Here is a 23,972-nt window from a genome sequence, read left to right on the forward strand (position 1 = left end):
TCCATTCTGTAACAGTCAATAATTATAGCTCCAGATTTCTTGATATTCTAATGCAATACTGATGTGACTTAGAGTATGGCAGAGTCGCCTTTACTTGAATCAAGCTCCTATTCCTCACACTGGTATTATAATAATTGTTACCATATAAGGGGAGATCATTTAATTACTATTTTCTCTTTAAATTTATGTGCTGTCACTTTCTACTTGTATTTCAAGATCTCACTGTAATAGACATAATTATTACAACACTTGGAATATTATTCATTTTAATATTTATTGAGTGCTTGTTATGTTCAAGGGATTATGTTAAGCTTTTTAAAAATAATTTTTTAAGTTGAGCAAAGTTAGGAACTGACATCTATTTAGATAAAGTTTTATATTTAGAAGTTGACATTTTAATTTAAATACCAAACATGATAACATATCATGAAAAAGTTTACACTGGCAAAAGGAAAATGAAACAAATTTTACATGTGTTAGCTATTTGATAATTTTGGATGTAAATAGTTGAAAGTCATTATTGCTGAATTTGTTGTTTTTAATGGTATTAGATGTAACTGCTCAAAATGTCTTTATTTTCTTGTTTCAACAAAGACTGGCAATGTATTTTGATATATGAGATCTAGTGTGCAAGCTTCAACTTCGATTAAATACGGCAAGTTTACACAAAGCCAAGTGTATGAAAGGGGATCTTTTAAAAAAAACTTTATTTGAGAAAGGAAGAGACTTATAACAGAAGGCAAGAAGGGGAAACATACAAACAATATATTTACAACACAAAACAAGAGATCACCTTCAAGGGTGTAAATTATAATAAATACAGTAGATTTTAAAAGAGACATTTATCAATTAATTCTAAGATTATTTAAGTCCAGCTTTCCGTTTCACTGGTTCCAGGTAGTTTCTTGATTAAATTCAAAGACTATCAAATTCAAACAATTAACGTCCACCAACTGTACTGATGAAACTCTCTCAAATGACATTATAAAAAATAGTTTTTTTGTTTGTGATTACATATCTTTGAAGTAATATTATACAAAAGTCTGCTCAGCCACATGTTCCTCCCCAAATAAAATGTATTTTAAAAGATGCACTATCCCTTTTTTATGAGATTGAAAAAAGACTTTGAAGAAAATGAATATTTATGAGATGGAAAAAATATACAATTTTATCTTAGGCATGCCATATTTTTAATGCAAAACAACTGACAAAAAGTCATTTTAATATGAAGGAATATACTAACCAAAATATGTTGGTGATAGGGAGTGTTCCTATTATAGCTATTTGTCAAATTATCAGAAGGACTTTCATTATATGGAAAAGTTTTAAACTTTCTAACTTCTAGTTATGTTAATTTAATTTGAATGGAGACTTTTTAAAAAAGGATAATGTATCTTTAGCAGTAACATTTTTTAAAGAAATATTTTTAAATGTCACAGCAAAATGTAAACAACACGTGCCAATAACATACAGTTGAACAATGTCTACATTTGGCAAAACTGCTATATCTCCTTTGAAATAGGATACTACACCTTGAAATACCTCGGATTTAGAAATATAAATATTTTAATAGAAAAAACCTCACAAAGATTCTAGGTCAATTTGGATTATCCATATTAAAGGGGTCTTAATACAACGAACCTTTAACTAGCTTAACAAAAGTAAACCTATAAAACAAGGTAAACATATCAAAAGGGAATATGAAGGAAATGTTCCAGTGAAAAGCTTCCGTAACAATTTCCCTACTTGCGGTGTTATTTTCTTAGACAATAAATCAATTCATAGAGTGCCCTTTAAAAACAGAAAGAGTAAAGCACTATCCTCAGATTTTTTTTCCTACATTCCTCAGTACATGAATCACTTGGACTTCCTGTTTCCACAAGGCATTTCCTGTTCAGCCTCACAGAATCACTTTTCTGTAGGAGAACAGCAGGAACCTGACAAAGAACTGACTTGAATAAACAGTGTCTTCTGTTGCCTTCAAAGTTGTTTGTATTTTATAGCATCAAAGGACATAGTCCTCCTGAAGGTGCATTATGTACAAGTAAATTCTTTTGTTAAACCTATCTTTTCTAATTGTTATTTGCCAGAATGTTATGGTATATGCCCATGTCATTATGGAATTATACTTAAGAGATTTTAGTGACAATATAAAATATGATACACCTTCTTCTTTTCAAACTGATTTTGACTTGATATCAGATAATATTCATCCTGTTACTGTGTTTTTTGCAATTGTAGATACAATATTGTATCTGATTGGACCATAATGCTGCACATTACTTTTCACCAACATTTGCATCTGCTTCATTTGCTCTTTTTTGATAGACAGTGTCATCAAATTACACAAAATAAAAGTAAAATGAGCAGTGCTATGTGAGACATAATCTAATATTTAAAGTAGTGCTGCAATTTGCATCTATATATTTAAAACCACCTGTATTCCTAATAGGTTCAATTGCAATCTACACAATAACCTAGGACTACTGGCATGGTGACCAGAAACATTTCTACCTAACTAAAAAAAGAGAGAGGAAGGAAGGGGCAGACTACCTTTAACAGTGTTCAAGACTATAGTATGATACATTATGTACAGTGATGTGAAAATTAAATTCTAGATGTTGCAAAAAAATAAAAAAATAATCGAATGCTTCATTGATCAGACTGGGAGACTATCCAGCAGTCACTGATCTCAACACATAAACTCAAAATAACAGTGAATTTGTTTTCCTTAGAAGTAACTGGTGTAGCAGGCTTTGGGATAAATTTAAAGCCTATTAACTGCTCAGATATTATGTATCATAATTTTAGTATAACAGGTATTTCCTTACCAGTGGATTTTCAATGAAACCTTGCTATCTATATAGAGATCAGTATATAGAAAGACCTCTATATAGATATATACATATATCTGCATTAGTTAGAATCCTTAAACACTGAACTCAAACCATAGAGAAATATAAACTGATAGGAAATCATATCCATTTACCAAACCTGCAATGCATTTCATGTTCAGATAATGACTTTAATTACAAATCCTGGAGCTAAATCTTTGCCTATTACCTGTTGCATAAAAGCAGCCTGCTCCCCAGATTCCATTTCCTGGATCTGAGCATCTTCATCACTGTCCACTGGTTCCTCCTTGACCTTCACAGCCCCAACTTGTCCCAGTGTGTCATCCACACAAGCACTGCTGTCGCTCCTAGTGCTGTTGCCACTAGAGGGCGCTCTGTCTTCCTGCATCGCCTGGTCCCCCTGAAGCTCTTCCTCCGCTTCCTCAAGGTGACTGCCTGGTTGCTTCAGTTGTTCAATAGATTTCGAAAGCAGCTAGAAGAGAGTGTTCAGGGGTTCAAAATTCAGTAGTTCTTCATGGTAACAGAGAAGCAAATTACACTTTGATTTCTAATAACTCATACTCTGTGATTTCTAATCATTGAACATAAATTTCAGAATGAACTTGTAGGCAACAAGTTTCCTCAGTAATACTAAATCTAAAGTAGTCCCATTATTCCATATTGTATGGGTCTAGTAGGCAGTGAATAAGGTCTTTAAGTGTTGGATTGTTTTTTCTTTTTAATGGATCATTCTTTAATGCAGTTAGAACACGGTGTAGAAAAAAGTAAATAAACTATCCATGGAAACCCTGAAACTTTCAAAAGGACAGGTTTTGAAAGTTGAACCTGGGAATAATACTTTTCTCAAAAGATAAAGGGGGTGATAAAAAATGTTGTCAATATCATCTTTCAATGAATGTTAAATGCTATGAAAGTCAGAACACAAATGCTAATAGTCTTTGTCTAATTTTCTTGTACCCATACAGAGAAACGATAGTCAAATGAAAAAGCATCTTCTTATATATATTTGTAAGAACTAGAAATATTTATTTTGATATTCTGAACTTTAAAAAGATATATGATTTTAAAAAAATTAACGATAAGATGTTTTATGAACAGACTCAAATGGAAATTAAATATTAGAAAAGAATCAGGAAATTATTTTTTAATTTGAAAATCATTATTTAGACATTTTATTTATTTTATAAATTAGATTGAACTTAGTTTTCAGAAGTCAATGAATTAACTGCTTAATGATTTTAAAAGATAATTGACAATATGCCTAACTTAAACAATAGCAAAATACCATAACATGAAAGCTCAATAAATGGGGAAAAAGTCTCAAGATTATTTCGTCTCACACTGGCCATTTGTTTTCACAGTGGCCCTGTGGACCAAATCATCTGTAGACCTTGAACTGTGTTTTCAAGAGTTGTTAGTTTTCTGCTAAGTCAGTGCCTATGTAAGCAACATGCCAATTATTGCAACTAGCAGCACACTTATAATACTACCACCATAAACATGAATGCAGATTTTTCTTTGTCAAATTCATGCTTACCTCCCACTCACACATAATTACAAAATACATGTTTTAAAATGTGAATACTTAAGTACTCAGACTTAGATGGACACCTCAGCCTCTTTAGGCTTATAGACTTTCCTGCAGTCCACACAACCTCAAATGGCCCTGAACACACTAACAAAGTCCTTCAATTTCACTGCAGGTAGATTTATTAGGAATTTTCATTCATTTGTTCAACAAATATTTACTGAGTGCCAACTATGTTCAAGACACCATGCTAAGCATTAGAAAAATAGCCACTGCTCTGCCCTCATGGAGCTTTTAGTGAATGTCTTAGAAAGCTTCAAATACTTATTCCTATTTTCAAGTATGACAAAATGCTTTGAAGAAAGAAACACAAGGTGTTATAAGAGCACATACTGCTTGGCATAGCAGTGGAAATCGGGATTGTTAAGGGAGTTAAGCTGAGGAAGTGTTATGTTTAGGTTTAGACACAAAGGATGAAGGATGGAAAGGAGTAAGTTACATGTGTGAGGGGTGGGAAGCAGGGGTGGAAATAAGGGTGGGGAGCATTTCTGGTACAAGGCAGAGTCTGTGGGGACTTTGGACTGGAAAAGGAGACCAGTGCATCTAAGTCACCAAAAGGCTAGTGGAGTTTGAGAACCAGAGGAACATGCTGAAAGATAATGTTAAAGTAGATGATACAATTTGTAATATATTTGGGTGAAGAGTAAGAATCTAGAGAAATAAAATATAACTCAGGAAAAACACATATAAGACCTAAATATCATCAAAGTAAGTCAGACATGATCAAGTTAAGAAAACATATACCAATCAAAACTCATATCACAATGAAGAAATTTGAATATGAATTTCTTTTGTGCCTACCGTCTAACATCCATTGTTACTGGGCAGTCAGGAGAAGGAGGACATTCATTTAGTCATGGTTTAAATGACTTTAAGTATATTTTAGGAAACTATTTGCAGGACTTTTGTCCCAATTCTGAATACTAATCAGCTCTTCTTATCTTTAATACATACTACTTTGGACACTACTGAGATTCTGGAGACAAGAGACAATATAATAGTCCTAAATTTTGACTACAAAGTTGTAGGATCCCATTTAATTGGCTGTTTAAGAAAGAATATGCAACAGCATAGAAACAAGCAAGATATTAAAGAAAAATTCCTAGTTTTGGCTGGGATGCCAGGAATAAGGACACTGGGTAACAAACATCCACTCATTATTCAGAGAGAGAGAGGGAGAGAGACTATCAGTCAGTGCTGCAACCCTTACTCATACCTCAGACTACAAATAAGAGCAGGTGAGGGGAGCTTGTGGGAAGAAGTGATTTATCTGAGAAAAGATACAAGCCAGGTGAAGGAGGCTGCAGGAGCCCATCAGAGAAACCAACTGTAAGAAGACTGGACAAATGCTCACTGAGCTGTAGAAACTCTCCCTCTCACTAACACAGCACAGCTGAAAAGTTACTGGGAAACTGCTCAGTAGAGCTAGTGGACCAATGACACTAAGGATTCAAGTAGATACCCAGAGAGGTGTTCAGAAGATCCTGCCAATAAGGGCCTCTTGAGGATAGCAGAAGAACTATACGGGATGTGTGGCCATGGAATAGGAACTGAGTACCGGATGAAAGATTAGCCAGAGAGCCAGTGTCCAGGAAATGCTATGTCGGAAGTCCCTGCTTACGGGGGAGTGAGGGGAGGGGGGGCGCGAATTTGAACCTAGCTAGCTTCTGGATGTCTGACATTACAGGAACTATTCAATAACTAAGAGGAAGCCACAAATATCACCCACCAAGTAAAAAGACTCTTCTGTTGTGATTCTTCTCCTTCCTAATCCCTGGCCACAACATGGCCTCTCAGTGTCTCAACCTCCTAACCTCCAATGGTCTTGTCCTCCACTTGACCTCATTCCCCAACATTATGACCTTACCTGAGACCTATCTTTATCAGTAACCCTGCATTCCTCTAAATCTCAATTTCAAACATCATTCCTTTCTTCTGGCTCTTTCTCAGAATAGTCTTGACTCCAACCATTCCTCATTCTAGTGGGTTTTCCAAGCTACATTCTCACTACATATTGTCCCCTTCATTTGCTCACTTCCCTCCTTTCTGGACTAGGTTCCATACTTCATTGAAAACCACTCCTTTATATTACCATCAGTGCTCCTGCCCCTTTCAATATGGGTTTTACTGGACAAATAAGACTTCTAACCTTGGTCAATACTAAATCTCTGCCAAACCCAAGCAAATGAATGAGCTAGGAAACAAATAAACAAATTATGATCATGCTGAGTGTTCTCCAAATTCATGACTACACCCTCCAATGGGGTCTCAGTCCTGCCTAGCAACCCTATTCCACTTTTCTAGTTAATTTACTTTCACTGTCTCATACTGCCTCCTCTCCCTTCAAATCTCTAACATTCTCCCCTTTTCCTCACTCCCTGCTGATACCTTTGCTTCTCATTTCATTGAGAAAATGGAAGCATCAGAAGAGAAACTCAGCCTCCTGCTACCAGCACATTTATTAAGCAATCCCATCCACCCCTCCTGCTGTTGCAATGAATGAAATGTCTGCACTCCTATCTCAGTCAACCCCTTGGCTTACACTCTGGATCCCTTCCACTCCTGCAATTATCCACTGTGTTTTCCATCGCACAGATCCCCTCTCTGCTGGAATGCTCTCACTAGTACTCTTTCAGCAACATCATCCATCTTAAATAAAACTTTCCTTGACCTCCTCCCCCACCCACACCATTACATACCTCCCTTCACAATAAAATTCCTTGAGTTATCGCTCTTCACTGTCTTCATTTCTCTTTTCCCCTTCTCTTTAGAATCCAGCCAACTAGGCTTTCCTCTACACCATTTAACCAAAATCTCTTGTTAAGGTCAATAATGACTGCAATGATGCCAAATCCAGTGGCCATTTAAATATGATATTAAGAGGTGGCAGCAAAGGTGAAACATCTTAGAAAGGGAAATAAGACAAAAATCATAGCATTTTTGAAAATAAGAGACTGGTATTACCATTGCAGCCAAAGACCAGAGAAACTGAGTGTTAATTTACTAGAATATAATTTCTCATAGTTAGCAAGTTAAAGAAAATCTCTAATATTAACAAACCCCTGAGTTTCCATGGAACGTATTATATGTACATTTTAACAGAAGACCTTCTGAAATCTGACCTGTGAAGTCACTGAAGTACCCAGAAATCACATTGTTCAGTCCATTAATCAAATCTGGTCAGTATTTACAACCTCACTGACACAGATATGCATATGACAGTATATATAACAATTTTTGATATGCAATACAGAAATAATTCTATTTGTTCCGGTCAGTTTCTTTGGCTTCATCTACACTTCTGATGTACCAAAGGAAACATGGGGAAGAAAAAAGCCAGAATAAATAACATTGTGATCACTTGGCAAGAAGCACAAACGGTAAAAAGATCTTTTTCCAAGAGCAGAATTCCTTCATGGTTTGTAAAAGAAATGTTTCTTGACATAAAACAGTAACTTCTGAGTAGAAAACGTATAGATATAAATGCTGGACTTGAAAATCTTTTAATAACATTCTTAAAAACTCTTATTTTTTAAATAAGGAATCTCATGCCCAAAAAAAGGCAAGTCATCTCTAAGATTGTGAGATATGAATTTGATTTAAAAAAAAGAGTAGAAACCTAGAACTTTTTATACCATTCTACTCCACATTTTGCTCTGAAATAGCTATATATTCTGATGACAACTGGATTAATAGGAGCAATTCCAATCTCTCCCCTGAGCTCCAAACTTGCATAGTTAGCTGCTTACTTAACTTCTTTTCTTAGATCTAGAATATCTAATAGACATCATAAACATTAAATACCTCAAAAATAACCTTTATTCCCATCTAACCCAATTGTATTGATCACCCAATCTTTCTCATTTGAGTAAACAGCTTTACCCAACTGCATGAGCCAAATATTTGGGATTTATCCTTGTTTCTCTGTCACTCATCTTTTTCATTTAATTTGTGAGCAAGCCTTGGCAATTCAACCTCCAAAAATAAAGGCTTTATCTTGACATGTTTCTCCATTTCTGCTGCTACCACTGTGCTCCTAAATACCATCATTTTCACCCTAAACTACCCAAAGGCCCTACTCTGGGCTCCCTGATTGCCCTCTTGGCCCTCAACAGTACAATCTCTTACAGTGGCTCTAATAATTATTTTTTAAATATAATTTAGGTAACATTAATTCTCTGCTTAGAATCCCCCGCTGACTTCCCATTATGCTTATAATAAAATTCAAACCTCTTACCATGGTCCATCGACTTTCGACAACCTGGCACCACCGACTTCTCTGACCTTAGTTGGGATCTTGTTCTCTCTTTTTCACATGCTTCAGCTACCCTGGCCTCTGGCTGCCCCGTGAATAAAAACATGCAGAGTTTGTTCGCCCACAAGGCCTGAGTCTATGCTGTGCTCTCTCTACTCCCTCAAATCTTTACATGCCTGACTGGCTCCTTCTTATCATATTCTACCTCTGTTATTATCTCATTCATATATTTTCTTTAGAGTCCTTATTGTTGTCTGGCATCATATTGCTATCTTTGTTTACAATATAGTTATCTCCCAGACTATAATATAAATCTCATAGGGCATGAGCTTTATGTTTTTCATCATTTTATATCCCAGTACCTAATACATTGCATAACACCTAGTTGGAGCTTCATAAGTTTCTGAAAAAATTATTAATGCTTAGTAACAATGCTTTGACACTTTTTCTCCTACGTTACAAAATAAAGTCAATGTCTAAAGGAGCAATAACTACCTCTCTTTCATCTTCTCTGGAATAAAATATGCTCTTTGTAAAGATTCACAAAATACAAAAAAGACAAATGGGACATCCGGTGCCAGTGTTGCAAAATATAAATGCAGAAAGGGAGTTAATCTACACTTCTTATTTTAGGTATCTGACTAAGGCTGTTTTTGTTTAAACAGTCAAATTTGTCACAGTGGAAAAATTTTCAATTAACTTCAGCAAGGAAAATTTACAAACAAAAGTCACAGAGAAATTCTTGCCTGCCAGATTTGAATTATTTCCTATAAAAGTTATTTGGTGCTATTTGTAACTTTCCGACTATTTACTAGGAAAATGAGTATTTGGAATTTCTTGTTTTCTATGTGTTTCTCAACTACAAATATGACCACTGCAAAGCTGGTATGGGCTAACCCTTTTCTAATTTGTACTGTCACTGAGTGGCCCCAGATGTAGTGAGGAGATGTCTGCTTACTCTCAGTGGGGTGGCAGGGTCTCTCTTTGGTTGAACATCTGGAGGTGATCCCCTAGCAAAGTCGAGCTGTTGCCTTGCTGGCTAGAAAACAGAAGACGAAACATCTGTGGGACAGATAAGTGTGCAAGCCTGTGTGAATCTCTGCTGAGGCCTCATCTGTAAAACACACCGTGTGCCACTCGTCTGACACCAGGTGAGTTACTTCGGTGGGGAACCCAGCAGAGATGAAGAAGAGGGCAGCTGCACAGCTTCTCCTTTGCCTTTTGTCTGTGCTCGTACTCATCTGTCAGGCTGTCTCTCTATTCTCTGTGCTACTGTACAGCAATTGGGCCAAACACTAAGCATGCCACGGGCAGCCTATGACCATTCTGAGTTTGTAACACACACACACATATATATTCAAACAGATGTTGTTCTGTGTGCCAGATACCATTGCAATTTATCCACATTTCGAACGTCTTCAAGGATTACAACTAAACTTCAATTCTTATCAATCCCTGCTCAGGTCATAATTATAGCAAACTCCTTAATTTCAGAATCTCACATTCCATGTTTACATCATATATTCTATTGGCACATGATGAAAAATTCATTAAATAATAATTAAAGACTGTCACTAATGTTTACATGTTAGCACTTTAAGTTCACCTCTGTGTAAATTATATAACTTGATACAAGTCTATAAGTCATTATAAGCATATGTACTTTTAAATAAAATATGCTTAAATTCTATAATTTTAATGTTTCCCACAGAAATCCTTTGCATCCCAACAAATATCTTCAGACACAAAATATCAACTAAGAACAGGATCATGTAAGAATAAATCTGTTCCTCATAGACATCTGATTTTCTGACATTGTCAACATACCATTAAATACAAGTGTTTGAATATGATTATTAAACTATGCAAAGTGACCTTCAATGCAACTCATCACTTTCTTATTTTGCCTCAGATTTTAAGACAGATTGTACTTGGGGAATGGCAATAGCAGAAGTTGTTGTTGTTTTGCTTTTTTTTTTTCTTTTAAATAAATGTAATATTCTTCCTTTGAAAAATAAAACCTTTCCCTTAAGCTCCAAGGAAACTAGATTTAAAAATAATGATAAAATTCTGTTTCAATTCACAAATAGATTAGGTATGGACCAACTGTTCTCAAAAACAACATGCAGAGCTTGGAGGGCTTTCAAATTGAGAGGTCTACTTGGAGTAGAACTCCAACCTCAAGCCAAAATAATACTCCATGTCACTTTGCTTCTGTGCATTTTAGGGAAGTAATCAGATGAACCAAAATTAAATAATAAGAGAAGAAAGATTTTCTAAATATTGGTTCATTATTCACATAAATTGAAGTCTAAACTGAAAAATGCCATTTCTTAGCAATATTAAAGACGTTCAAAATTAATCTAAGCATCAAGTGAATTTTTAATAAATGCTGCTTCATTTTTTTAACTCTAAATGATTGTCCAAAACAATGCCTGCAATTAAATTTTTTTTTCCCCTCTGGTTCTCAAAACTTCCTAATAGTTCAGTAACTTCAATAAGTCTTCCCTTCTGGGAAGGAAACTGAAGGTTTGTTCCAACTAGTTTGAGAACATTGCCCACCCATTTTTTCATTCTTCCAATAATTTTTTATTGAGCGTTTACTATATGCCAGGCCTTAGGAAAAGAAAGGTCAATCAAGCAAGATCCCAGCACACAGTAGGGGAGGCAGAAAATTAGCAACTGAAAAATGAAACTTGAAGTGATAGGGAATGATGAAAGAAGGGGTGAACAGGTGGGTGTTTGTGTTTACTCTTGTTTGGATGGGCAATAAAGACCCCTCTCAACAGGTAAGGTTTGAGCTGAGACAGACCCCAAAACACAATCGAACCATGAGAAGACGCGGAGGTTGAGCCTTCCACACAAAACAGTGGCTGGCGCAACTCCTGGAGGTGGAAGGAGATTCCCCAAAGATAAGAGAGGGGGCCAGTGCGGCTGCAGCCTAGAGAGAGAGGGAAGGGAGGAGATGATGAAGGCAAGGGGAGGAGGCAAGAATCAGATCATGACAGGCTTGTAGGCCATGTAAAAGTGTTTGGATTTTATCCTACAAACAAGAGGGAGCAAGTAGGGTGTTTTAACCATAACATGATTTGGTTTGCATTTAGAAATGATCATTCTGGCTGCTATGGAAGACTGGATTTAGGGAGGCAAAAGTAGAAAGAGGAAGACTGAATTTTCAAAACATACAATCCTCAGCAAGAGTGTGGAATTCTTAACCAAGATTTATTGGCGGGGGTTGGGGCAGTGTTCTTAACTAGGACACAAATAAGCAGTTTTCCCTTCTTTTATAGCACTGCATAATTTTCTGTCCTTTAAAATATTACCTAATAGGATTCTTTCCCTGATAATCTTTAGGAGCCTTCTGGTGACAGTATACTTTCTGCCCAAGTTTTCCTCCTTTTCTCTTTAAGAGTAGAAAATAGAGGCACAGTGTGGAAAGGCATCCTTATCTTCTTTGCTAATCATGGATGGTTTGGGAATGGGTCTCAAAATAGACAAAATCTCAAACCAATGAATCACTCTCTCCCAACTCATAAACATCGCCCTTTCCCCCATTGATCAATTCCTTACTTTGGTAAACTGGAAAGCAGGGCAAACCCAATTAAACACAGTGACCAACAAAGGAAACAACCAGCAAAATGAAGCTAAAACCCACTGGATGGGAGAAAATATTTGCACATTATCCCTCCGACAAGAGATTAATAACCAGGATATATATGGAACTCAAACAACAGGAAAAAAATCTAATAATCTGATTTTAAAATGGACAAATGATGAATGGACACTTCTCAAAAGACATACAAATGGCCAACACTATATGAAAAAATGTTGAACATCATTAACCATCAGAGAAATGAAAATCAAAATTACAATGAGACATCATCTCACCCCAGTTAAAATGCTTTTATCCAAAAGATGGACCGTAATGAATGCAGGTGAGCACGTGGAGAAAGGGGAACCCTCGTACACTGTTGGTGGGAATGTAAATTAGTACAGCCACTATGGAGAACAGTCTGGAGGTTCTTCAAGAAACTAAAAATAGAGCTACCATATGATCCAGCAATCCTACTGCTAGGCATATACCTAAAAGAAAGGAAATCAGTATATCAAAGAGATATCTGCACTCCTGTGTTTGTCACAGCACTCTCCACAATAGCTAAGATTTGGAAGAATATAAATACTGTATAAGATTTTAGTGGTGCTTATCATGTTTACAAAGCACTTTCAGATATGTTCTCTCATGTAATCCTCACTGCAAACCTCAAAAATTTGCTGTTTATGGAATTATTAAACAAAAAGGTTGAATATCTTGACCAATATTGCAAAACAAATAATTGTGCAAGACCTCAGAAACTTCTCTTGAAAAATCTATCAAGATGATAGATTTTGCAATTCGTGTGAGCTATGCATTTGATAGAATCATATTTGATTATAATGATCTGTTTACAGGTCTTTGAGCCACTCAAGAGAAAGAACATGCCTTCTTTATTTTCATTTCCAGAATGAAGTGTAATGGTTGTTAATAGATAAGTCTTTGTGGAACATCATCAATTATTCCATGACCGGAGACTGTTGTAGGAGTTCATACTGCTAGCTGATACAACTAGGTTAATAGCAAGAGAGCAGCAGTAGATTTAGGACATGAGAGAATAGCTCTGGATGCAATTCTGCCTGCAGGAATAGGAATACTATAGACCAGATGACATTTCAGGGTCACTGTAGTTCCTCAGATTTCATAAGTAGTTAGAGGAAGAGCTGAAAGATACAGGAAAAAAGAACTAAAACCAGGAACTTACAAGCCACCAAAATATGCCAAAAAAAAAAAGAAAGACTGCTACCCACTGGCAGTTTTCATGTCTACAAATCACTTAACTATATTAAAAATTCCTTAGCAAGACCTAATTTTTTCATTCTGTCACATGAAACTACTTGTCAAGGTTGGGAAACAACCAAATTATTTAGCTTCCCTTTCCCTTTGAACTGCCTGGAATCAACATCAATCAAACAATTCACGTGGTTTAATTCCCCAGATATTTTTCTTCCCCCCATTTTCCTACCTCGTAGTCATGTCCAACTATTGTTTTTCTCATTCAATAAAAGCGTCTCTGACTAGATTAACAGTGCAGAGTGAAAAGGAAAGGTCTAGGTCCCTTCCCTTGGTCTCCAAGTTATGAAAGCAGCACTGGGAATGTTTATGAATGCTGCACATTAATCCACTGAAATGGTCATTTTGTTTCTTTTCCAAACACAGGATTTCATCACATCTAATAATAAAGCAACAAGCCACTTTCTGTATATTAGAAACCATCAACTTGTAATTATATAGTGAAATACATCTATGTGAATTCCTTGTGATGATATAAGCTGGTATTGTATAAGTGGATTTTTTTTGGAGACCACTACGTATTTAAAAGAATCTATTTATATTGGGCCAATTATCTCAGAATAACATCGATTTAAGGGTAAAGTCAAAGTTTCTTTTATAAACCTCTATAGATACATAAATAATCTAGGAGACTTTTTACTGTTATAAAATTAAGACTGCCTTTCAATGCTTGCTAAAGTTTTTGGACATACTATCCATGTAATGGGAAAAATGTAATCCTAAATTGGTTATTAAAAGACCCTGCATGGAAACAAGCTGTCAAATGGATGGAGAGAAATTAAACCTGACAACAGTAATGCCTACTTTCCTAAATGAAAGCCCAGTTCCAGTTTCTACTCATTCATTTTTCAAAACGTAAAACAAGGCATTTTCCAACCACCCATAGATGAGATGCCAACATTTGCATTTCAGTTGAACCTGATGAAGTCAGTAACTTTCAGCTTCAGGCTTGCCCAGAACTTCTGTGAGAAGATGTTTGTCCAATCTAAAACAATGGCAATGTGACAACATGCGAGAAAGGAATGAAATGTGGCCTGGCTGTAGCTGGCTCTGTACTGCATTCACTCTGCACTGTTTGGAAAGCCTTATAATCCAACAGGATATCTGAATGTCTCACTGTCAGGTCCACATGCAAAGACTGCCAAGTGAGTAACCTGAAGGAGGTCAATGTGTGGAAAGTTGGGAGGGAGGGCTGGGAAAGGGGATTTCTTCATCGTGGCAAATCTAAACCGGTGCAAAAGGAAAAAAAAGATCACCCTATATTTTTTAATGTTTGTTTGCCTTGTTTTTAATTGTGAATTTCCTACTTTTAGACAAAAATAAAATTAGGAAAAGCCGGTTTCCTGCTTGGTCATAAAATAAGACTGTAATCATAAGCACAAATGATTAAGGACAGGCTTTTGTGTCATACAACCTATGTCAGGATTTCAGCTCTGCACTAGCCCTGCCACCTTGCTCAATCTACTTCAGCCCTGTAAAATTAATTTTCTTGAACTAAAAAAGAGTGAGTTGTTAAGGTTGAAGGGATGATAGACGTAAGAATTCTGGTATGGAGTCCAGCTTATAGTAGATCCTCCATGTAAAAGTGAGCTGACAGTTTTTAAATGACCCTACCCTAAGGTATCTATGGAGAAGGTCCTGAAAAGATGCACAGTGCCTACAATAAGGGGAGGAAGAGGTACACTAGAAGAAATAGGTGCAGCAAAAAGTCAAAAGTGGGTAAATGGCCCTTGTGTAATTATATTTAACATTTAATTTGCTTACAAGTAAGCCAGGGATAGAATTACATTAGAATATAGCTAATATAAAGTATCTGTTTGAGAATATGAAGTATAACTTTAAAACAATGTAAACTTTTGGAATATACACACGTGTAAAGAATTGTTCTTCTAATTAATCTCCTTCTCAAAATATATACTTTTTTCAACAGTGCACAAAATAGTTCTACATTATAACTGCCTTCAGGGACACTTTACAAGGCAACACATTAATACACACACAGGCATGCATGCTATGTTTGTATGTGACCACAAGCATGAAAGAATATACTCTCTTAGGTTACTGTGGATGGATGGTTGGGGACAGGGAATGGGTATAAATCAAGAGGATTTCAGAGAATATATAACATTCATGTTAGAAAATTATGTCAAAAAAGGAATAAAACAGACACTACTCAAATAAACAGATTCTCTTCCAAAAGCTAATGAAAGCTCCCCATTTGCTCAGATCCAGCATTTGAGCATAATTATATTCATGCCTTGCTTGTCAGAACATAACATCTACCTGTTTTAATAAGGGCAACACAGGACATCTGCTTGACCTCACATTTGCTGGTCTTGTCTTAGATATATTTTTATTATGATAAAATAGCACTCACGTCAAAATGCCTAAGTATCACAGTAATAAATATATAATAAATACTTATATCTAGACCGAACCTTGGCATATATAAGATATCATCTCATGATTTATGTAAGTTTTTAAAAAAGTGTTGGCTGATAGCCAGTCATAGGAATGCACAAGGTATTTGTCACAGAGCATATAAGAAAGAAAGAGAAAGAAAGGAAGAAAGCAAGAGAACAAGCGAGCAAGCAAGAAAGAAAAAGAAAGGGAGTGAGATATAATAAGAACAAGATAATCCAGAGAAGTAATTAACTCAAGTTTTATTTCCTTAAAGATGTCTCCTTTCCTAATACTTAACACACTGTATTACTGTTTTTTTTTTTTTTGAGATGGAGTTTCACTCCTGTGGCCCAGGTTTGGAGCACCATGGCAGGATCTCGTCTCACTGCAACCTCTGCCTCCCAGGTTCAAGAGATTCTCTTGCCTCAGCCTCCTGAGTAACTGAGATTACAGGCATGCACCACCACACCCGGCTAATTTTCTGTATTTTTAGTAGAGAGGGGGTTTCTCCATGTTGGTCAGGCTAGTCTCGAACTCCCCACCTCAGCTTATCCACCCACCTTGGCCTCCCAGAGTTAACTGGGATTACAGACGTGAGCCACTGCACCTGGCCTGTATTACTGTTTATTTGAATAATTCACTTCCTGCTCCCCATCCTATAAGCTCCATGAGGACACTGAAGGTTGTTTTCTTAGTGCTTAAAACTGTGTCTGCGCACAGTATTTAATGATTTGTTTAATGCATCCATACATAGATTAATAATTCATTAAAGTAAGTACTAAACAAAGTACAAATTTTCTTAAAATTTCTGCTCTTATGGATTTAATGGAATGAATATGAAAAACAGATATTAATAAAGATATTAATATTCTAGTTAAAATAGAAACTGCTAGGCATGAATCAGCACAATTCTATTAATACTATAACAGAGAAATAAAGAATAATGTTGTCAAGGGGATGGGGCATGGCAGAGATCTATGTCAAATTACCTCACAACAAAAATGCCTAAAGAGATTTTGAAAAATTTCTATATATCATTCAAATAGTGGAGTGACTAGAGATGTGCCCTTTTATTTTTTAGGCAGTGCTTAGAATACTTCTTTAAAATCATCAATATGTCTAAACAACTGTTAATGTATTCTGTTTTAATCAATCACAGTTTTATTTCACCAGAAAAAAAATCCTGTGGTAACATTTAAACTTGAAATGAGCCCAAGAGAAAATTACCAATACCTTATTACTTTTTGTTTGATATTTTGTATTTGAGGGAAGTTCTACTTTAGAAACTCTTTTTTCCTCCAATGAGAAAAGCAAGGTATACTGGCAAAAGCATCAGTTTTCCCTTGATGCTGGTATAAAGAAACTCTTGATTTTTTGAAAAGGTTCTTCCATGGTACTGGGGAAAAATGATATAAATGAATGTGCAATGACATCATTGCACAAAAATGTTAATACCATATATTAGCAATAGAACTTGTTTAATGCATTTCTGATTTGTGAAATGTCTCAGGAAACAAAAGATCAAATGTTGTAAGCCCTGATTTCCTTATGATTAAACTTCTCAAAACAGTTTCAGTGAAAAACAGAATATTCAAACTCTTGAGCAGAGATAAATCATTCTGACAGGGTTTCCTCTCCAGCCCAGCACTCTCCTTTCTGACTTTCCCCATTATTTACTGGCAGATATAACAGTATAAATACTATACAAGCCCATTCCAGGGATATTTCTGCTAAGCCCTTGAACACTCACACCGTAACTATAAGAGGCAAATAATCTTAGAACACACAACTATCTCACAAATATCCCAAATATGATATTAAAGTATAAGGCAACAGGTAGGTAAATTATTTTGTATGATTAATAACAGTTACATTATGTAGTTACACTGAACATGAATATTTTATAAACACATTAAAATAATAGCAAGATATGAAAAACTCTTTCAAATTTAATAAGTCAATCATTGCATCAGCTATGCCCCTAAAACTATAGCTTTGTTTCTAATTCTTCTGAAGATTATTAGTAATTCAAACACATTACTACAAATTTTATACCAGGAAGCCCATCATATTTAATCTGATACAGGTTTAGAAATAATCCTACTTATATTTTCTTGTTCCCACTTCATTTTTTGTTTCTCTAAATTCCTCAAAAAAGAATGATAAAAAGGAAATAAAAGAAGACATATTTAAATATGTCATTTGTATGTCGACATCTTCTTGTGTGCCTGTATTTCCTGCCATAAGTATCTCAAGAGTAAGGACCATCGCTCCAGTTTGAATGGGTTTCAAGGTTCATCCACGGAAATGGGGAAAAATGACAAAATTTCTGTGGTGATTTCTTACTAATGGGCATTCTAAATGGTTAAATCAAGTATGTAGCAATATATTATACAGAAACATGTTAGCTTTGGGCATGTAAGTTATGAATCTGACCCAATGTGAAATAAATATCCTTGTCACCTCATGGAAGCAGGTGAACACTAGCCATTCACTTCTTAAGCATTCTATTGTGAATATTTCAGGATAGGACACGGGTTTGATATTTTCTTTAATAAGCTTCCTCTCTGTCGCCTTAGACAACTGAGGGCAGGTAAAATATTTTCAAAATCTGGAGAATACCCAACGTGCATATGCCAACTTGATTAAACATATGGAATACATACTTGGAGAAAAGCCAACTGGCGACCTGCTTGAGTCATCTAAACACCCAAGCTGAGAGAGGTTAACATATAAAGATCAGCTTTGGACTTTGAAGTTTTCTGGTCTTCATTTTGCCTAATTAAGACAAGATTTAATAATCAAACCACTGTACAAACATGTAGCTAAAAGTATAGGTTTGTTTCTAATTTTGGGAAGAATTCTTAACAGATTCAAAGGAATCAGCTCCACATGGGAAAAGGTCTCTGATAAGATTTGCTTTTCTCATTGCTAAAATGCAAATGCCTGCTTTTCATCTGAGTTTTATCCAGTGTGACTGAGGTTAGCATTCGCCTGTCAAAATCCCGAGTTTGATACTGAAAAGGAAAGATTCTGATATTAGCACACCATCTGAATCTGAAACAGTGGCAATTAGTTAATAAAAAAACTGTATTCCAAAATATTCTTAAAGGTATTCATAGAAACCATTTGTAGATCACAATTTCAAAGGGAGTAATTTACCTACTTTACCATAGTAGAATATATACATCCATGTGTTTCTAGGAAATAGAACCAAGCATAGCAGAAAAGTCTATCTACTATCTAATACTGGCTTTATAAACAAACCTAATTCTAGATCAAAACACTATAAGGCAAAAAATAAGATCCCAAATCTTCCCTCCCACATACACTTCTTGCACTAAACAGTGGACAATTTTGCAAGAATACCTAATAATTTTAAGTTGTGCTGAAAGGCCACAAAACAAATAAACAAACCTAACTCTACCATAATATAGAAAACATACGCAGAGTCACATACAAGTCAATGAGTATTATGCCATTAGTCAGAGAAGGAAATTGGCTCTCACCTGAAGATACTGATTTGATATAAAATAATTTGATATGAAATAATTTGCTAAATTTAGAGAAGTGCTACAGCAATAAAATAGGCATTATTTAATGACACAGAAAGGGTCTGCAATGTATAGTAAAAGGTTAGAGAGAGAGTTGCCCCTGCCAGCCACCCCATCTCTAGCACCCCAATCCCACACATACTTTTGCTACTTTGAGAGTAGCAAAGGGCTAGGCTGGAAAACTTTCTGTTCAGAAGCATGGTATCCAATCCATGCTTCCTTCATGGCTCTGCCCTTGTTACGGTGGAGGCCAAAGGAAGAGAAAAACTCCAGCAACACTTGCCATAAAACCAGCAAGTGATGAAGATCCCTTTCCCCTACTGCCATTAGAAAGATGATTAAGCCTCTGACCATGAGAGTTTATTTTGTTTTGTTTTGTTTGTTTCTCACATCATAGTACAACAAAGTTATTACTAAGCCAAGTTTTAGCTATCCATTTATCAGTAAACAAAGTATCAGTTTGCAATATCATGCCTCTCATGCCTCTGTAACATAACTTGTAGATGATACAGCACAAAGGCAAGGGAATAGAATTTTAATACTCAGGACCTTAATATTTTCCAGGAATGAGAAGAAGGTGCTTTTTTAAGCCTACCACAGCAAAGAGTAGTGGAAAAACTGTCCAGACCAGGTTCTTTAATATCATTTTGCTTACAAATTCATAGAAAATTCTTTACTGGCCTGTCTGATATTATGCTGCAATCACTGTTTCTTTATAGTTGCCTCAGCAGGAGAGCACCTAAGAATGTGGTACGGTACAGACATCCGCTGTCCATTTTAGCAACATTAAGACTTCCAGGAAGAAATGATCACAAGTTTCCGAGAAACTACTCCAAACACTTATTGGAATGAAGTGGGGCATTCACAAAATAAATGTAACATAGATGCATACAAGTTGCTGAGAAGTGCCTTATTGGCTAATCTTGGCCTATCTGTCATCACCTGTATAAACTTTTTGACATGTCAATGCACCACATTCAAGTCTGCCTCAAACCTTTTCTGCAACACTAAAAAATGAGGCTCCACATACGTATGCCCATATGGGCTTGTGTACCAAAATAGATACCTGATCATAAAAAGATCTTGCGAATGTATCATCTCAATTTTGCTACAAATGTCTTATGAACATAATGGTGGTTAAAACACTGATATTGTGATGGTGTCCTTGAGCCAAGAAAGCAGGCTTAGGATGATCACATCCTTTTTGCTGTGACTCCCATCAACATTCCTCTTAGATACCCATATCAGTGAAGAGATCCCCAATTTCCAAACCAGTGGTTAGAACATTTTGACTTGGCTTGGAGGCTTACTTTGTTCATGTGGATCTGCTGCTGGTATTGCTTCTGCTTCTCCAAGAATTGCTGGTGTTGCTGTTGAATGACCAGCTGAGCCAACGTGCTCTGAGGCAAAGGTGCAGACTGGGTTCGGTTCAGGGGTCTGTGACGGGGCAATTTGTGGGTACCTCTAATTCCAGGTGAAATTCTCTCTTTTGTTGCCAAGGGAGACTGAGGATGTAAGGGAACTCCACCTGAAAAAAAAAAAATACATTTATATGTGTGTATACACACACACATACAATTTTAAGAAAATATAAGAAGCCAAAGAAAACAGATACATGGTATAAACTGTAAGAAAATTAGTGAATTAGTGATACTACCAGGCAAACAACAGAAGAATAGGTCAGGTGTGGGAAGAGAGAAATGTCAAGGCATTGGACAGGTATGCATCTGACCATACAACTCACCACAGTCTAGTCTGGTGTGAATAAAGGTTAAATGAGGTGAGTCCTCCTACCCCAAGTGGATCTGAAGGAATAAATAAAGATGATAGCCTTTCCCACAGTACCAGGTATCAAGGAAACTTCTGTATAGCACTGTGGATCTCTATCAGAGTCTTGAGTAAAAGAGACATTATCCTGGATCACTAATAAAATAAAACCCTAAAATGACCCGCAAACGGTACCATAATGAATTACCAGCTACAAGAAGCTTTTGCTGTCGCATTTGTTCTTTCAATAATAAATGCTGCAGGAGAGCCTGATGGCTGCTGTTGGGTGGCTTTCCCTCTAAAGTAACATGAGGGTGGCTGGAAGATGCCGGGATGCTGCCCCCATACTGCCCAGGCAGAGGAACACCTTGCCTAAGCGTCTGCGTCTCACACTTCTGCTTTTCTTTGAGTGAATTCGAAGCCTGTGTTGAGAAATAACAAAGATGTTAATCCTCTTTCATCCATGTGGGTCACCGGGTCTCTAAATCATTAGACAAGTTTCCTATGCTGTAGCTTCCCAAAACAAAAGCCCCATCTTACCCAATGGCTGAGCAGGGAAAATGGACTTTTTAAACTAACTCAGTTCAAAAAGGAAGGAATAAAAATAGGGTTGGAGCACTGAAGACAATTGAATATTGTCATTGTATTGAACTTAAAAAGGTTTTATAATTAAAATCAGAAGTGATGCTACATACACAATTTTAGGTCGAAAGAATAAATTCAAGAGATCTATTGTACATGATGATGACTACAGTTAATAACAATATATTGTACATGTGAAAATTTTTCAGAGAATAGATTTTCAGTGTTCTCACCATAAAAATAAGTATGTGAGACAATGCATATGTTAATTAGCTTGATTAAGTCACTCCACAATGTATACATACATCAAATCATTATGTTGTAAACCACAAATACATGTACCTTTTATATGTCAATAAAAAACACAAAAAATGCTTATTTCAGGCTTAATAAGTGGAAAGTACATCTCTAAAATATTTTATACACTGTTTAAGTTAAAGGCATACTGGAGAGGTAAAATTTATTCAAAGACTTTATCACAGGGATTAAGAAGCGGAGATCAGATGGACTGTAATTTTGGAGTTGCAAGCAAAAGGAACAATTTACCCTTTCTCTACATGGCTTCTAATAATTTCACAGAGCTGTAAGTGTCCAATATTTAATTTTTTAAATTAAATTCTTAAAATAACCCAATGAAAGGAGGTAAAAATATGCAGAAATTTGATTTAAACATTTTATATTAATTCATGATACCCAAATCTCTAAATATTGAAAATGACACTCTAGATATTTTGTATAATAAACTACAAAAAAATGCTATTAAGAACTTGAAATGTATGATAACACAGTAATAAGGCAATAATAATTATATCATCAATAGCAATAATGAATTATCCTATTCAAAGGATTTAATGAATGGTGGTCATTTTGCTATTACAAAAGCAGGACTCTAATACCTCAAAATTATGTGGCATGTTTCTTTTCAAAACTCATGTTTCATCTTTCAAAATTGCTGTGCACCAGGGAGGCAAAGCAATTTTCAGCGATGGAGAAACTGAAGGACAAAGAAGTAAGTGGTTTGTCTGAGTCACAGAGCAAGTCAATGCAATGTTTAATCTAGAAGTGATTCCTTGTCCTGGCCTCTTTTCCTTAAAATTTCCCAGTATTCAGTGGAGAAATGGAATACTACAGATCCCGTTGGCAAAGCAATGCTGAACTTGAAAAATTAATTGTGATGGCCTCATCCACACCAAAATGGAAGCAAAGAAAAATGAAACTTTAATCCAAACCACATTGGTTTATTCATCCAATGGTACCAAATCGTATTACCTCTGAAACATTAAATGGTCTGGCTTTAGTACTTGGTCCTTTGGGAAAAAATTTTCCCTGACCACATTAAAAGTGGTCCATGTGTGAGTTATTGAGAGGAGTGTCTTAGAACATACAAAAATAAGTAAAAATAAAATGCCTATTCGTGTGTCATAAGAAGTTTTTGGGTTGGTATTTACTTATCATTAGAAGAGACAGGAAATAGAAAGAGAAGGAAAAATAATTTTTTAATTAGTGATAACTGTAAAATATTATCCATGAATATTTATTTTTAGTTTCATTCCTAATTCCTTTTTTTGTTTTTCATTTCATTTACAAATGTTTCATGTGGAATTTTAAGAGCATAGCCGAATTCAGTATTTTCAATGCTTTCTTTTATAATCCCCAGATATAAGACAACATCCAAATTTTGTTTTTCCTCATTGGTATAAGAGCACGGTACCACATAAAATGACATTACAGTCTATTGACAATACCAGATATAATATCTCTTAGGTTGATTTTAAAATATGTATTGAAACTATGTATTGAACATACATGTGAACTTGATACATTCAACTCAGTGGAAGACTTGAAGGTAAAGATTGGCCAAACTGGTGATGAGAGTTGGAATAAATTTCTCTCTAAACCTAATGTATCATATGACCCCTGTATATATACAACTTAATTAACTAACATTTCAGAGGTGAATTATTCTGGATAAGGCCCACACATTTTTTACAACTAAAACTGACACTGTTTTAGGGAATATGCCTAGAGTAATTATTGCCATCTTCTGCTAGTATGACAATAACATTTCAAGTTTAGCACTGCT

At 35.7% G+C, this 23,972-nt stretch overlaps 1 protein-coding gene across 21 annotated transcripts in view; it reads right to left on the minus strand.

Annotated features, from left to right (window-relative positions):
• Positions 1–23,972, minus strand: part of HDAC9 (histone deacetylase 9) — a 917,296-nt gene that overhangs the window by 330,276 nt on the left and 563,048 nt on the right. For 12 of the 21 annotated variants that reach the window (XM_054559014.1, XM_054559019.1, XM_054559022.1 and 9 more), the window contains 3 exons: positions 21,516–21,729; positions 20,851–21,068; positions 691–3,327 (listed from right to left, as the gene is read on the minus strand). In XM_054559014.1, coding sequence (XP_054414989.1) covers positions 3,013–3,327; positions 20,851–21,068; positions 21,516–21,729 — 747 coding nt within the window. In that variant the 3' untranslated portion in view covers positions 691–3,012. Of the gene's footprint in view, positions 1–682; positions 3,328–20,850; positions 21,069–21,515; positions 21,730–23,972 lie in introns of those variants that run through there. The other 9 variants (XM_054559003.2, XM_054559009.2, XM_054559005.2 and 6 more) reach the window with 2 other exon arrangements.

This window comes from Pongo abelii, chromosome 6 (genome assembly GCF_028885655.2).
Source record: "Pongo abelii isolate AG06213 chromosome 6, NHGRI_mPonAbe1-v2.0_pri, whole genome shotgun sequence".
NCBI lineage: Eukaryota > Metazoa > Chordata > Mammalia > Primates > Hominidae > Pongo > Pongo abelii.